The sequence below is a fragment of the Mesoplodon mirus genome, assembly GCF_964341445.2.
Source record: "Mesoplodon mirus genome assembly, chromosome: 1".
In the NCBI taxonomy this organism is placed as follows: Eukaryota; Metazoa; Chordata; class Mammalia; order Artiodactyla; family Ziphiidae; genus Mesoplodon; species Mesoplodon mirus.
The window spans coordinates 13,399,486-13,415,776 of record NC_138976.1 but is presented as its reverse complement, the minus strand read 5'-3'; the positions used below and the strand labels follow the sequence as shown (position 1 = coordinate 13,415,776).

Below are 16,291 nucleotides of genomic sequence, written 5' to 3'. Positions count from 1 at the left end.
ATGACCATTGATGGTTGAACACAGATTAATTATTAAATAAGTTACAGGGCTTCCCTGGTGGTGCAGTGGTTGAGGGTCTGCCTGCCAATGCAGGGGACACGGGTTCGAGCCCTGGTCTGGGGGGATCCCGCGTGCCGCGGAGCAACTGGGCCCGTGAGCCACAACTACTGAGCCTGCGCGTCTGGAGCTTGTGCTCCGCAACAGGAGAGGCCGCGATAGTGAGAGGCCTGCGCACCGCGATGAAGAGTGGTCCCCGCTTGCCACAACTAGGGGAAGCCCTCGCACAGAAACGAAGACCCAACGCAGCAAAAATAAATAAATAAATTTAAAAAAATAAATAAATAAGTTACAAAGTTCTCCCCAATCTGGTCTGCTGTAACAACTGAAATAAACAAATCAGTCCCTTGATTCTGCTTAATTTCAGGCGTTCTTCCGAAGGGATTTATTCTGTTGACATGGCTCTTAATTATAACCACACATTTCTTTGCAATCCATCTGCATTATTTCATTAGAAAGCGAATGCACTGGCTTTAAGAAAAACTAGTCTTGCCCTAGGTTTGGTCATATTTATGTTCCTAAGACTAATTATCAGCAAAATCATAAAGGGACAGTTTGGGCTTTTATAGTCCACTGCTTCTCTCAGAAGCAGTCTTCTGGAGCTGTCTAGCCAGGAGGTCTTGATTGAAGCCAGGTTCCTTTGGGCTTTATTTACTGTCTCTCACCTTCAGTGAAGTACTGATGTTTGACAAGTTCCTCCTTTTGGGTATGCAATTTGGAAGCAGCTCTAGGATAGGTAAAATGATTTGGAAAATCAGCCGAAGTTTGAACCTCGTTCACAGGTGTGGGTGATTTTTCCACTCTGAGCCTCCGTTTTCTTGCTGTAAAGTGGTAGATAATGACACTCCTTGTGGAGCTGCTAGAGGATTGCATTCGATAATGCTTTCAAAGCATTTAGGCTGTATTTGGCATATGGCAAGCACTCGATAAATTCTATTTAATAAATTCTAGTAGTGGCTTTCCTACCAGTGTCAGGTCTCTAAGGTGTACATTTTTAAAAAGGTGACAGCGGGACTTCCCTGGTGGCACAGTGATTAAGAATCTGCCTGCCAATGCAGGGGACATGGGTTCGAGTCCTGGTCCAGGAAGATCCCACATGCCGCGGAGCAGCTAAGCCAGTGAGCCACAACTACTGAGTCTGAGCTCTAGAGCCCGCAAGCCACAACTACTGAGCCCGCATGCCACGAACCCGTGCTCCGCAACAAGAGAAGCCACTGCAATGAGAAGCCCACGCACTGCAATGAAGAGTAGCCCCCGCTCGCCGCAACTAGAGAAAGCCCGTGCGCAGCAACAAAGACCCAACATAGCCAAAAATAAATTAATTAATTAAAAAAAAAAAAAAGGTGACAGCGACCAAGCAAAATTTTGTTTGTATATATGATTTTCAGAGGAAAGGGTGCACAGTTTTCAATAGATTTTTAAAAGACTTCTGTCTAAAAAGTAGTGTAGAACCAACAAAAAGAGTTTAGGAGTGAAAGCTGTTCTGTGACCATGAAAGACAACTAACATTAAGTACAAAGATCATGTTTATTCCCAAAGAACTTCTACAGATTTCCCACTGCAGTTTCACCAAACTTCTAACATTGTCCTCACAGTCCTTTAGTTTCCCACCAGGACATCAGGGTACAGATGAAAGGATCCTGCCTACCTTCCTTTCTAGGAAGAGACGACTGACTATCAAAGAGGCAGACCGCACAATTTTTATACGGGCAGGTTTTAGAATCAGTTAAACCCAGACTTCAAATATGACTCCATTACTTATAAACTGTGTGTCTTTAAAGTAATTTAATTTCTCTGAGTATCAGTTTCTTCAAGTACATCCTCTCTGTCACACTCCTGATTTGGGAAAATAACTGTCCAAGGTACAGAAAAGAGGAATTAAGATTTCTGTAATTCTTTTGATGTTCCTGGGGAGGAACTAAAGACAAAGATTGCTGGGGAAAGGAAATGGGGACACATGGGATCGGTGGACAAGGCTGGCATTACAAATAATCAGAATAAATGAGTCCAGTATAGTGTTCTTTGTTGGGTGATGGAAAAGCCCACCCAGTCCCCTAAACTTCTTTCACTATGTCATTCTGTCTGAAGTTCCATCCTTAGAAATAATTCCTTTGGATCAACCAGTACTCCCAAGTGGTTTATTGCCTCTCTTTATGAATTCCTCCTCCCCCACAAGGATAGCCAATAAAGGTTCTAGGTGATAGCCCTCTCAAGGGTACTAGTCACAGGGCAACAAATTGAGTCACTCACACAATTTCTGCCTTCAAGACTGGGAAGGCCCTGGTAGGGTGGGGAACTTACAGTTCCTTGTGAGGGACAAAAGTCCGGAAGGCGAGGTTTCTAGAACAAAGGAAGTGAAGTGGAGGGGGCAGAATGGGGCAGAAAGTGAAGCTGGAAAGAGATACAGGAAGGATGCTAACAAGAGACTCCTTTCTTCCGCAAATGTGTCGGGAACATGTGGCGAAACTACACAGGTCGGTCTTGCGGCTTAATAGGAAATTGGCAGGGGTGGGGGGTAGGAGTTCCTTCTAGTTCGAGAGGACGGCGGCGCACTCTGGGGGTGGGCGAGGTTTGGGTAAAGGAGCTGGCCTCCGATGGGGGGGGGAAGGAAGGGGGGAGTGGGGCGAAGACGCAGGCTCCCGGGTGTGGCGTGCAGGTCTGGGCCCGGCTCCACCACTCGCTGGCCGCCAGTCACTCAGGCACGTCCTCGTCCGCGTGCATGCCACGAGATAATGAGCGGAAAGCGCTGGCACAGGGCCTGGCATCTGGCAGCCGCTGGATAACGCGAGCCCTGCTCTGGCTGTGGGCACTGGAGACGCGCCCTCTGTTACGCCCATAGTGTCCATAGTGTGCCGGGCACTGGGCTTTCACTCAGCACCCTAACATCCCTAAACCTGACCCCCAGCCCGCGAAGTAGGGCTCGTCATTCTCAGCGTACAAGTGGGGAAACCGCGGTTTTGAGCAGCGGTTGCTCGGCTAAGAAACATCCGAGACCTTCCTAGGACCTTTGGGCTAAGGCTCGTTCTCGAGGAGGTTAAGGGGCGGCGGTTGACCCCAAGGGCCTCGTCAGGGGCACAGGGCTCACCCATGAAGGAGTCGGGAAGCCGCCGGGCTTGGGCTTCCGCTGATGGCCGCTTGTCAGACATGATGCCCGAACCGGAGTCGCTACTCTCAGGTCGCAGTCGCCAGGGTCGGAGCGGGAGCGGCGAGGAATGCCCGGAGGCGACCCAGGAGCCCGAGACTCAGCCAGCAGTCCCGCCCACTGCCCGCGGCCCGGCCAATCGACGCCCAGGACCGAGGAGGACACGCCCCCACCCTCCGCCGCCCTCCCCTCCCGCGCGGCAGCTTCTGGGGAGCTTCCCGCTATCCAAGGGCTGAGGGGCGTGGCCAGAGGGGCGAGCGACCCCTGAGGCGGGGGTCCGGGCCAGGGGCAGCACCGGAAGGGTGGGGCGGTGCCGGAAGGGAGGGGCGGAGGCCACAGGGCTGGGAATTGCGGCTGAAGAGACTGGGGAGTGGGTAGAGAGGATGGCCTGAGAAAAGGCTACGAAGAAGAAAAAGGCGCTCCTTCTGGGCAGACGAATTAGAAGAAAATGGTGCCCTCCTTGGGCGGAGTAGGGTCCGAGTGAAGGGAGGAGGCAGAGAGGCACCTGTGTGGCCAGAGTGAGGGCGCCGCGCCCAGCCCTACACTGGGAGCACCCATGGTGTGAGGGGAAGAAAGCGGCGCGACCACCCTCGAGCCCAAGGGAGTGAATTCGAGTGTGGTGCCCTTTATTCAAATAAAATCCTTTCCGAGCCCTTGCCGTCGCCAAGCAGCGTGCTCATTGCTAGGGGCGGAGCGGGCAAGGAGCAGACACGGGGCCCGCCCTCGTGGAGTTGACACAGGTAACAAGCAAGTAAACAAGTCATTATACGTGCGGAAGAGCGCGACGAAGGGCACGGGGGACTCGGAGGATAGCCGAGGGCAGCTACTCTAGTTAAGGGGACAAGGGAAGGCTGCTGTAAGGAGGTGGCATTGAGGTGTGACCTGAAAGATGAGAAGGAGCCACCCTTGGGAAGGGGGGCTGGCGGGGGTGGGGTGGGGTGGAGGTCGGAAAGGGAATCCCAGGCGGAGGGAAAAGCACAGGCAAGAGTATTCCCCACCTCACGCTTTGTGCAGGGTGGTGGCTGAAACCTCACCTTTGAAAACCAGGCTGTGTTTTATTCTCCATAAAACTTGTCCGAACGCAAACCATTCAAGGTATGGTGATGCACACAAGCAGGTGCACTTTTAAAAACATTTCATGCTGAAATAAATACAGATTCTCAGGAAGTTGCAAAGGCAGTGCAGAGAGGTTATAGGTACCCTTTACCCAGTTTCCCCCAATAGTTACGTCTTACTTATCTGTAGTATCAAAGCCAGGAAACTGACAGTGGCGCAAATGTATATATAGTTCTATGCCATTTTGTCTCAAGCATAGATTTGTATAACCACCACTACAGTCAAATACAGAGCTATTCCATCACCACAAAGCTCTCCCTTTGGCCCTGTAATATCTAACACTTTGTGGTGTTTGGGTAATTGAAATGGTAGACTTTCTAGTTTTAGGTCTGGAGCCTTGTGGTTGTCGGGGTAGAAAGTGGAGCACACACGATTGTAACAGGTGTTAAGAGAGCGGCTGATCATCGTTGCTTTGGGGTACGGACACTAGTGTGTGGTTCAAGGCTAGTGCAGAGCTCTCAAGTTCATCTCCAGTCACATGTGAGAAAGAGCTGCTTATATTCCTGGGGGTGGAGTACAGCTTGTGCAGTCGCTTGGTTTATAAGCCTTCTGGAGAAGATAAGGAGGGGAGTACAGTTATTTAATGATCCTTTCTCTCTAAATTATCCTGGAGAAAGTCCACGGCTTCATTTTTTCCATTCCACAACGAATAAGCCCCAGAGGCATGAACTTCCTGTTTACGCCGCGGTTCCCAGGAATGAGGAGCAAATGCACAGGCAGCTAATTAAAACTTCTAATAAAGGAGGACTTGATTACAAACTGCATAAGCAATTTGTGAAAAAGTATTTAGCTTGCATTTTTGCTGGAAAGGAAAAGATTTCAGAATGAATTTAATGTTTGTACTCCTGCCTGCCGCGTTGATTCAATTCTCAAGGCAATTCCAACAGCATCATTTCTGGAGAATTAGAAAAGAGGCTTCACCCTTGGGGACAAAGACTTTGGTAAACACTTGTTGGCCCTGGTTTCAGATTGCATCAGTTCGGGAGCTAATTCCAGGCCCCGAACTAAGAACAAGCCTTGACTTGATTTGTAGATTACTTTCAGAATAGATGGGAATTTACAGATTTAGATTTTTAAATGCTGACTTTCACTTGCCCATGAAACTGTTGTATTCTGGCTTTCTTATGCATGTTATGTATAAGTGTATTAATTAAATGTACTTTAAAAATAAATATTATTGTATCACCCTCTCCCTTTGGGGGAATTTCTAGTCCTAAAATTTCTTCCAGTAGTGATTAGAAGTTAGAATGTTTTTTGAGAACTTTATGTTTTAAAAACTGAGACTTATGGGCTTCCCTGGTGGCGCAAGTGGTTGAGAGTCCGCCTGCCGATGCAGGGGACGCGGGTTCGTGCCCCGGTCTGGGAGGATCCCACATGCCGCGGAGCGGCTGCGCCCGTGAGCCATGGCCGCTGAGCCTGCGCGTCCGGAGCCTGTGCGCCGCAACGGGAGAGGCCACAACAGTGAGAAGCCCGCGTACCGCAAAAAAACAAAAAAAACAAAAAAAAACTGAGACTTAGGGCTTCCCTGGTGGCACAGTGGTTGAGAGTCCGCCTGCCGGTGCAGGGGAACAAGGGTTCGTGCCCCGGTCCGGGAAGATCCCACATGCCGTGGAGCGGCTGGGCCCGTGAGCCATGGCCCCTGAGCCTGCGCGTCCGGAGCCTGTGCTCCGCAACGGGAGAGGCCACAACAGTGAGAGGCCCGCGTACCGCAAAAAAAAAAAAGAAAAAAAGCAAAACCTGAGACTTATTATATGAAATTACAAATAATTTGAAGAGAGAAAGAATTACTTCTCATATTATTGCTCTAACAGAACTATTATCATTTTGGTGAATTTTTCCTCTAGCTGTTATTTAAAGTATATTTGCATATAGGTTAAAATCAGAGTATTCCATATTTCTTTCATGTTTTATTTTGCTGTTATTTCCCTAGCGTATTCAGGGTACCAAATTAAGTATTGATTGATGGTGACAGTGATGACATTAAGACATGGAGATGGGTTTGAGACAGACATGCACCATGAATTCATAATTGAATAAGTCAGAAGGAAATTTAATTAGTCTTTTTCCCGTGTCCACGTAAGAAATGCTTTAAGAACAACAGAGGAAAGTCCTTATTTATTTTCTTTTCCTTTAAATTATGATTCCAGGCTGTTCACAGTGATTGCAGTGAAATCAGCTCACCAAATGCTTTTGAGGGAACAGCAGTACCAGCAAGCTATGTCTATATGTGGCATTTTCACCAGGATGGGTCTAACTAGGTTGATCTGTTTCTCTGTGTGGGCTAATTCACATTTATTGTATTACAGCAGCATTTTTGTCTTCTTAGCTCTTCTGTTCTTCAGGAAATTACTCCGGAACTGAATCATAACAGGAGTTTCACCAGTGGATTTTGTACATTTGGGCTGTAGCAGCAGACCAATTACACCACAGCACTTGGTAAGAGCACTGGGTGTTTGTGTCCTCAGGTCTTATGAAAATAAAAAGCATTCCTGAAACACTGGTGGTATTTAATAGAGTCATCTATGGCAAGAATTTTATTAATCCGCTTTATTTATCAGTTCACAAAGCAAATATTTATTGAACACCTATTATGTGCCAGGCATTGTTGTAGGTGCTTGGGATAAAACAATGAACAAAAAAGACAAAAATTCTTGCCCTCATGGAGTTTTCTTTCTGGTATTCGTTTCCACATGTATTAGTTTGCTAGGGTTTACATAACAAAGTACCACAGACTGGGTGGCTTAAACATCAGAAGTATATTTTTCTTACACCACAGACTGGGCGGCTTAAACATCAGAAGTATATTTTTCTTACAGTTCTGGAAGTGAGAAGTCCAAGATCAAGGTTCAGCAGAGTTGGTTTCTTCTAACGGGCCTGAGGGAAGCATCTGTTCCAGGTCTGTCTCTTTGACATGTAGATAACTGTCTTCTTCCTGTGTTTTCACATCGTCTTCTCTTTGTACACTTCTGTGTCCAAATTTCCTCTTCTTATAAGGACACCAGTCGTATTGGATTAAGGCCCACCCTAATGACTTCATTTTAACTTAATTACCTCTTTAAAGACCCTACCTCCAAATACAGTCACATTCTAAGGTCCCAGGGTTTAGGATTTCAACATATGAATTTTGGGGGAACACAGTTCAGCCCATAATACCACATATGACTATGGTGTATTCAAATCTTTGTCCTGCTTGTTTTCTCATATTAATATCTCTGAGGTATTCAAAGTCATGTATGTTTCCCTATAAAATGTATCCAGGTAACCTATAATTATGAGTGATTATTTTTCTAGACATGATTTATTTTTAATAAATACTGAAAGGAAAGTTCTTGGTTAGGAAGGATTACTCTGCTAGGAATGTTGCTCCATCTAGTGGCCGCTATATTCAACTACTTCTGTCAAAGTTATAAAAATGAATAAAGGGGCACTATGTTGGAGAAAGGGTTCTCTTTTCAACAGGTTATTATTCACAGGGCACTAAGGATTCATGATAAAAAATTTTTTTTCCATCACTATATGTGGAATGAAAGAGAGGTCTACATAATGACACTATTTTTAATAATTCAAGTAACATCAGTACCATCATTTACTATCACTACCAGTTACTGTTGTGTTTTGTTTTTTTTGCGGTACGTGGGCCTCTCACTGTTGTGGCCTCTCCCGTTGCAGAACACAGGCTCTGGACACGCAGGACCAGCGGCCATGGCTCAAGGGCCCAGCTGCTCCGCAGCATGTGGGATCTTCCCAGACCGGGGCACGAACCCGTGTCCCCTGCATTGGCAGGCAGACTCTCAACCACTGCGCCACCAGGGAAGCCCTTACTGTTTATTTTTTATCTCCATGAGGAAACTGAGGCTCGGTTTACTCCCTTGCCCAAGATCTCACAGATTATAAGTAGTGTTTGTTCGAAGTCTGTATGACTTCAGAGTTTAAGCTCTTAATCATTCAGGATAAATAAAAAGAAACAAAAAGACTCAAACATTTTGTAATGCATTCCTAATAAGTGACACATCTAAGCATACACCTAAATGAATACTCACATTTGTCTTCAATCTTGATGTATACTTTACTTAACCTTTATCTTGAAATGATACTTTATTGTTCAGTGTTTGTATCGTCGTTGATGTGCTGTGTCAAAGTGTGTCTGTCTGTCTTAGATAATGAATTTATAAAGGACACAATCCACAACCAGGTCAGTATCTTATAGTTTATTTATTGCATACCTTGAATTATGTTGAACATTTAAAATAACTATTAAAAAGTTTGGATTTTTTTGGTAATTTTAAAGAATAATTTTTGTTTCTCTATTATACAAGTTGAATGGGGCAGCTAACTTGCCTGGAAACATCAGGAAATGCTTCTGCAGAAAGCTGAGTTCGGTAGGATAAATACAAGTTAGAAAAGGATGCCTTAGGAATACAGAGAAGCCCTTGTAACTGCATGGGAGTATGACAGAGCTTGACATTTTGGGGGAAATGTAAGTAGTCAGATATGCAGGGAGTGGGAGTGATAAGAGATGACAATGGACTAAAAGGCATATGCCAAACTGAGAAGGAAATTATGAAGCCATAAGTTATGGAAGATCTTAGCAAGAGAGGTGGAATGAACCCTTCTTATCAAAAGATCACGTAAGACAATCTGAATAGGCCTTTATCTATAAAAGAAATTGAATAAGTAATAATCTTCTAAAACAGAAAGTCCAGGCCCAGACGGGGTCACTGGTGATTTCTACCAAACATTTAAGAAAGAAATTATACCAATTCTCTACAGTCTCTTCCATAAGACAGAAGCAGAAGGAGTACTTCCTAACTCATTCTATGAGGCCAGGATTACTCTAATATCAAAATCAGACAATGACATTACATAAAAGAAAACTACAGACCAATATCTCTCATGAACATAGGTGCAGAAGTTCTCAGCAAAATATTAGCAAATGGAATCCAACAATGTATAAAAGAATTATATACAGTTACATATAAAATGGTGTAACATTTGAAAATCAGTCAGTGTAATCCATTACATCAACAGGCTAAAGAAGAAAAGTCACATGATCCTATCAATAGATGCAGAAAAAGCATTTGACAAAATCCAATAGTCGTTAATCATAAAAACTGAGTAAAGTAGGAATAGAGAGGACTTCCTCAACTTGATAAAGAACATGTACGAAAAACTTACAGTGAACATCATGCTTAATGGTGAGACACTAGAAGCTTTCCCACTAAGATCAGGAACAAGGCAACTCCTTTTCAACATCATATTGGAAGTCCTTGCTAATGAATAAGACAGGAAATGGAAGTAAAAGGTATACAGATTGGGAAGGGAGACAATAAAACTGTCTTTGTTTGTAGAAGACATGACTGTCTATGTAGAAAGTCTGTACTTGTACTCTTACAGTATTATATAAGGAAGCAAAAGAAAGGAGGAAGTTAAACAAACGAAGAAAGGGCCCAGAACAAATGGCTTCACATTTAATAATGGTGTTTTCTTATGTAGTTAACAATTGATATATGAACGTAAGGTTATTAAAATGAATGATCCCAGTATATCATTTGTGGCTAGCTGAGCGTAAAATATCTTCTCGCTATTCTTGAAAACTTTTTTCTTGGACTTTAAGACATAATGGCTTGGAGCTACTGGATACAGTTACTACTACATCATTGGGCATTTTATGGGTGCTATTTGTTTGTACACTGTATCTTTACTTTAAAAAACCTTTATTTAAAGAAGTTAACAGTGATCATTTCGATACTGGCCATTAAGTAATGCAAGCATAGTAATGTAGCATTTGATTATTGTGCCTGTGCTCCCCATCTTTTTACAGTACTGCATTCCCGTAGGTCATGATAAGTAATCACTCATGGTACCTTTTTGCATATTGCCTGATCTCTGTTTATAGAAGAGGCAAATGAGTGAGGCAGATAGAGGTGTGGTTAAGATCACAGGCTCTGTGCCTCCATTGCCTGTGTTAGAATCCTTGTTCCACCATTTCCTAGCTCTCTGACCTTGGGCAAGTTGTGGAAGAATAAGTGAAATAATCCATGTAAAGTGCTCAGCACAGTGCCTGGCACATAGTAAGCACTTCATAAGTATTAGTGGTTACTAAAAGTAATTGTATATTACACAGACATTATATACTATTTTTATTATTACAACAAACAATGACACCACGGATTTAAACTTAGGTAGCTCTGACCCTAAGGCTCCCCCGTTTCCCTCTATCAGCACCGTCTCTGTAAATTTTTAGTCATTGATGAAGACAGAACTGATTCTCTTTAACTTGCTTAGGCTCCGTGAAAGAAGGTTTGCCAGTTTATCAGTCAAGATAGAGTAGATTATGCTGCATTAATGAACAACTTCCATATTTCCATGATTTTTCACAAAAATCTTTATTTCTTACTCCCATTTCATGTCCTGGGATGACAGAGGCTTTTTCATCATAGTCACCCAGGGATCTCAGCTGATGGAGGCTCCATCTTAACATGTGCTTCCACCATCACCAAGGGAGGGAAAAGGGGATATGGTGACTTGTGCACTGTCTCTTGAAGTCCTCTGCTTGGAAGTGACACATGCACTGATGCTTATATTTCATTGGCCAAAGCGAGTAACACAGCTAGGTCCAACTTGGAACGAGCAGGGGCAAGTGCAGTTTTCTGGGTTTAGGAAAGAGAGAATTAGACATCAGTGAGTAGCATTAATAACTACCATACCAACAATTTGAATTTTTTTCAGTTTCCTAAGTTGATATTTATCTTTTCCATTTCTAAATCTGCCCCCATCCTTTCTTATGAATACAGATCTTCCTCAACTTATGATGGGGTTATGTTCCAATAAACCTAAGTTGAAATCATAAGTTGAAAATATTGTAAGTTGAAAATGCATTTAGTACATCTATCCTACTGAACATCATAGCCTAGCCTAGCCTACCTTAAACGTGCTCAGAACACTTACATTAGCCTACAGTTGGGCTAAATCATCTCACACAAAGCTACTTTATAATACAGTGTTGACTGTCTCATGCGATCTATTGAATACTATACTGACAGTGAAAAACAGTATGGTTGTCTGGGTACAGAATGGTTTTAAGTGTATCAGTTGTTTCCCCTCGTGACTGTGTGGCTGACTGGGAGCTGTGGCTGCCCAGCATCAAGAGAGAGTGTTGTCGCTAGCCTGGGAAAAGATCAAAATTCACAATTCAAAGTACAGTTTCTTCTGAATGCATATTTTCATGCCATTGTAGAGTCAAAAAATCATTAAGTTGAACCATTGTAAGTCAGGGATGTTTGTATAGATTCTTCAGGAAAAAGCCTAAGTATAGTTTCAGAGAAACACCTCTCTTTCAGAGAGGTATATCAGAGTTATCTGGAGACTTTTTCAAGATCATGTGTCCAAGGCCCACCCAAGAATGGAAATATCTATAGGTCAGGCTCTGGGTGTGTATCTTTTGAAAAAGCTCCCCAGATGGTTCTGGTTTGCTCCCTGTTGTGACTATGCAATTGTAAACTCGTATTTGTTTTCAAGGGTTGTCCTTAAGACAGATGGGAGGAAACAGAGCTGAAAGGGTCAGAAAAAGGAAGGCATCAGGAAGGCACTATGACTCAAGTGTAGCAGGGTTCTCAGCTCAGGCTGAAGCTGTGCTCACCTCACAAGTCAGTATATCTGGCTTCTGGCATGGGTAGATGACTCCAGGGTTCCATTTACATAAAGGAACACCAATCCTCATGAGAAAGACCTCACCTTAAGTTAAGAGAGACTTGACCCTGCCCCAACTTTTTATTGAAAAAAATTTTTTCAGAAGATTAAAAGAATTTACCCACTACTTAATTCAGTAAGTGCTAGCATTTTGCCATATTTGTTTTATTTATTTATCTTTTTTGACATCCACTGATAGTTGTTGCCTGAATCAATTATTTCATTGAGGGGCAGGGGGTGCCAAATGGTGATTTTCTGATTCTACCATTCTTTCCACATTTATTATCACTATCTAGCATTCTTCAATAAAGAGGAGCTTTCCTTTATCAACTGGAGATGAATCAAGTTTTTCCTAAAAAGGCAGAATAAATAAATGCTTAATTTTTTAAACTAGGGAAGATTTTTCAGGAGCCTATGTTTGATTGAAGGACATTTGGCCAGCATTGTAGTGGACAGATGATCTGAGTATAGCAGAGGCTTATGCATTTAGTTCTGCAGCCCAACTCTCAGACTCAGAATGATAGAGCATGGTAGCTAAAGTGGAAAATGGTGTAGGAATTATAGTGTCTGTAACACTGAGAACAGAAAGTGTCAAGAGCATCAGATGCAAGGCTTGGGAAGTGTCAGAGGACAGGACCCATGGCACAGACATCGGCAGGTTCCATCAGGACTGGTGCCTGTTGGTGGGTCCCAGTAGCTAGCTATAGTACTGTCGGTGGCCACGGCAGCATGGCTGCTGTTTTGTTCATTAGCAACGCCAGGGAACATCAGCAGCAGAAGAGCAAATGGTGCCAACCAAGTGGATAATCAAGAGGATTTTTCTGTAGAGCATCCATGAGGCAGCCGTTGGGGCACCCAAAGCTGTTGCAGGGAAACTGGAGCTCTTGAAGTGCGGGTAGAGTCCGAATCTGAGTCAGAGACATACAGATTTGGGAGACTTAATACTTTACTCTTGGGCTGGTGTGATCTGGGAAAAAAGTGCTGCATCTTACCAAGAACAGAAAATGGTGAAGAAAGGGTTCTTTTTAGGCAAAGGAAACTCAAGGGATAGAGTGATGTATACAATTCGAAAGGCAGGGAGATGATGGCAGGTGGATTAGATTGAAAGAGAAAATCCAAAGATACCAGTTGACTAGTTGAGGGAAGCAGGAAATCCGTCGGTATTTCATGACAGGCTTCAGGAAGCTAACCTCTGGCAGAAGTCTGCAGTGCATGGATAGCTGAAGGGTCAGTTTTCCGATCCACAAGTATATCTCTCTCCATTTATTCAAATCTTCTTTTCTGCTTCTCAGTGCCATGTGATTTTTTAATAGTAAACACTGTTTCAATTAAAAAAAATTAAAAGTTTATTCCCGATAGAATCCACATCCCCTGAAGAGTTAAAATGGTCTGAATATAAGGTTTCTTCTAATCTGTACTGAACATAGGGGTTGTGGTTACTAAAAGTTAGTCAAACCATATATATGAAGTAAACTAATGATTGCTTTTTCCTTCCACTTTTAGAATTTTTTTTTTAAGGGAAGGCCGTTTTTATTAAACTTGTACATTTCACTTCTTCCTTTCAGAATCCTAATTAAAAAAACATGTTTCTGCTTACTTAAAAAAAAACAGAAAACAAACAAAGGAAACTATTAAACATTACTTCTGTGATCGGAAAGGAGACAATAGGATTCAACATAAGCTACGAAAACTCTACGTGGGGCAAAGAAATAAATCGAAGAGGAACCGACTCCGATCTAGGGCTAAGACCATTTGCAACGTGCACAGCCCTTCACTAAGAGAATTTCCAAAGCAAACCCATCCCGGGAGACCAGGGAGCAGCCCTCTTACCTTCTGGATTAACAAACAGACCCAAAGCCCTAATGATCGCACAAATACAAACCAATCACTCTATTTGAAAAAGCACAGACGCGTTCAACACTTGTCTTCCCTCCCTTCCCAGCTTCTCTTCATTAACGGGGGATCGAGGAGGGCAGCCCCTTGGCGACAGGGCATTCACAGGACGTTAAGTGTTCTTCACCAGCTGTTCCTTGTCGTCCGCAGAGCTCCACACAGTGCGGGGGGCGCGCTCCTGGTTCCTCCGCGCCACCCTGATCAGGCAGACCACGGAGGCTCCCAGCAAGAGGATCAGGACCATCACGGACAGCCCTGCCAGGACCACCGCTTTAGTGCGGGGCAGGGCAGGACACAACTGCTTGCCGAAGCAGCGCTGCATGCACTCCTCCTTGGAGAGGTAGCTGTTTGTATTGCCCCGGCATCCGCCGTAGATGAAGTTATCACAAGAGTTCTTCTCGGCATTAAAGTACCAGCGCGTGGGAAGGATGCGCGGCAAGCCCCAGGAACGGCCTTGGCAGTGCAGTGTTCTTCATAGTTGAAAATATCTCTGGACAGGTCATCAGAATCCTGCCTTCCGGGAACACTTGGGACAGAGGAATCTGCTCCCTTCCTGGACAGATCATCGATGGTGTTTACTGTGACACCAGCACACTTTGCAAGACATTCCTCCGTGGTCATGCAATTATTGTCATTCCCTCCACAGCCTCCGTACACGAACTGCTGGCAGGATCCGTCAGTGACATTGTACCACCACTTAGGGATGGAGGCCCGGCATTTCCCCACACTCTTCGAAACTCGGCAGAAGTCTGTGCAGCTGTGTGTGGCCGGAGAAACACCTCACTCTTAGTAGATGGCCTTGCTTCCATGGACGCCACATTCTCCGTCGGCCGCCTCAGCGGGAGAGGAGCCGCGTTGCCAGCAGGGTGAGGAGTGCCCAGTACCGCCTCAGCCCACACAGCTGCGCCATGACGGGCTCCACCCCGAGGATTTTTTTTTTGAAATATAAAAACAAAGTGACTTTTTGTCACACTTCCCCTAAACATTGGTTTATCCATGGAGAAATGGAAACTTTTTCTACTGGAAGAAGGTAAGCTGAGAACTACTTCTGTGTTTGGTTCTATTTTTATTATTTATTAATCAAATATACATAGACTGAAAGGAAAATAAAAAAACAAGCTATGCATTAAATCATGGCAAACAGTCTGTATTTTAATCTGCATTTCATAAAATTAAGGAGTGATTTTATACAAATCCCCTCAAAATTAATAAAATTAAATTATGCTTAGCATTCAACTAAGTGACTGTAATTCAGCATAGTGGAACTATCTTTTTTTACTATAAAAGCTACCATGTGTTTATGGAGTGGCAATACAGTAATTAGTAAAAGTGTTTGGTTTTGTCAGTGATTTTTTTCCCCTTGAGTGGAATTAATCCGTTTTTATACTCTGTAAGCAGTCATTGAATCATTCTTAGCTCTGTGTCAGGTAATTTAGTCAGGTGATGAAATCATCACAAGACTTTTTTGAGAACTCTAGACCTTCCAAAGTGGCAGAAAGTTAATGGTTGCCTCAACGGTACTAACAGGAGCATTGGGCATGCACAGTTTTGTGGCTGCAAGGAAAATGAGCAGCACAGTGGTGGTATTTAGTGGACTTCATGTTCAGAAGAAGCCTCCTCCCAGAATCCATCATGTAATCCTTAATTTAGAAGCAGGTGAACCACAGTACTAACCAGAGAGCAAGTGAAGTGCAGAAACAAGAGCCGAAGATGTTCTCTAAGTCTTTCTTTAAAAATAAATTTATTTATTTATTTATTTTTGGCTGCGTTGGGTCTTCGTTGCTGCGCACGGGCTTTTTGTCTAGTTGCAGTGAGCGGGGGCTACTCGTCGTTGTGGTACGCGGGCTTCTCATTGCAGTGGCTTCTCTTTGTTGCAGAGCACGGGCTCTAGGCGCCTGGGCTTCAGTAGTTGTGGCTCGCAGGCTCAGTAGTTGTGGCGCACGGGCTTAGTTGCCCCACGGCATGTGGGATCCCGGACCAGGGCTCGAATCCGTGTCCCCTGCATTGGCAGGCGGATTCTTAACCACTGTGCCAGCAGGGAAGCCCTATGTTCTCTAAGTCTTGAAGTGATCTTAGGCAGTTTGTAAATTGGTGTATGTTGTCTTCAGCATCCTTTCATTTCTCTTATCTGCTTCTCTTCTACTTCATAGTGCTTGGTGCTAACTACCCTAGTTACCACATTGCCCCAGTCCATCCAAACCCATCTTCTCCCGTCAAAGCTCTCTTTGCACCAAAATTACCTACATTCCTGTTTTGGAGAGTCTCTGATATTAGACAAAAAGTAACTTTACTGTAGTGATTTGCCCTAATGAGTACGTGGATTATTAATAGCCAACCTCTTAACATTTTCAGATATAATTGTTATTTTAAAGAAGAATGCCTGTTCAAATGAAT

General features: G+C 43.9%; 1 protein-coding gene, 1 long non-coding RNA gene and 1 pseudogene across 3 annotated transcripts in view; 1 reads left to right on the top strand and 2 right to left on the bottom strand.

Annotated features, from left to right (window-relative positions):
- Positions 1 to 3,284, bottom strand: part of STOM (stomatin) — a 30,477-nt gene extending 27,193 nt beyond the window's left edge. Inside the window, exon 1 of the mRNA XM_082625494.1 lies at positions 3,143 to 3,284. Coding sequence (XP_082481620.1) covers positions 3,143 to 3,203 — 61 coding nt within the window. The 5' untranslated portion in view covers positions 3,204 to 3,284. The remainder of the gene's footprint in view (positions 1 to 3,142) is intronic.
- Positions 3,285 to 3,560: 276 nt separating this feature from the next.
- On the top strand, positions 3,561 to 13,701 carry LOC309806628. The gene is made up of 4 exons (XR_014294412.1): positions 3,561 to 3,939; positions 6,642 to 6,751; positions 7,132 to 7,211; positions 13,616 to 13,701. It is a non-coding gene; the product is annotated as an uncharacterized lncRNA (long non-coding RNA).
- A 299-nt stretch (positions 13,702 to 14,000) lies between these two features.
- LOC309806620 (kunitz-type protease inhibitor 2-like) lies at positions 14,001 to 14,922 on the bottom strand (annotated as a pseudogene). Its single transcript has 2 exons — positions 14,711 to 14,922; positions 14,001 to 14,654 (listed from the first exon to the last, which is right to left on the bottom strand). The product of its transcript is annotated as a kunitz-type protease inhibitor 2-like (transcript).
- Between the last annotated feature and the right edge of the window lie 1,369 nt (positions 14,923 to 16,291).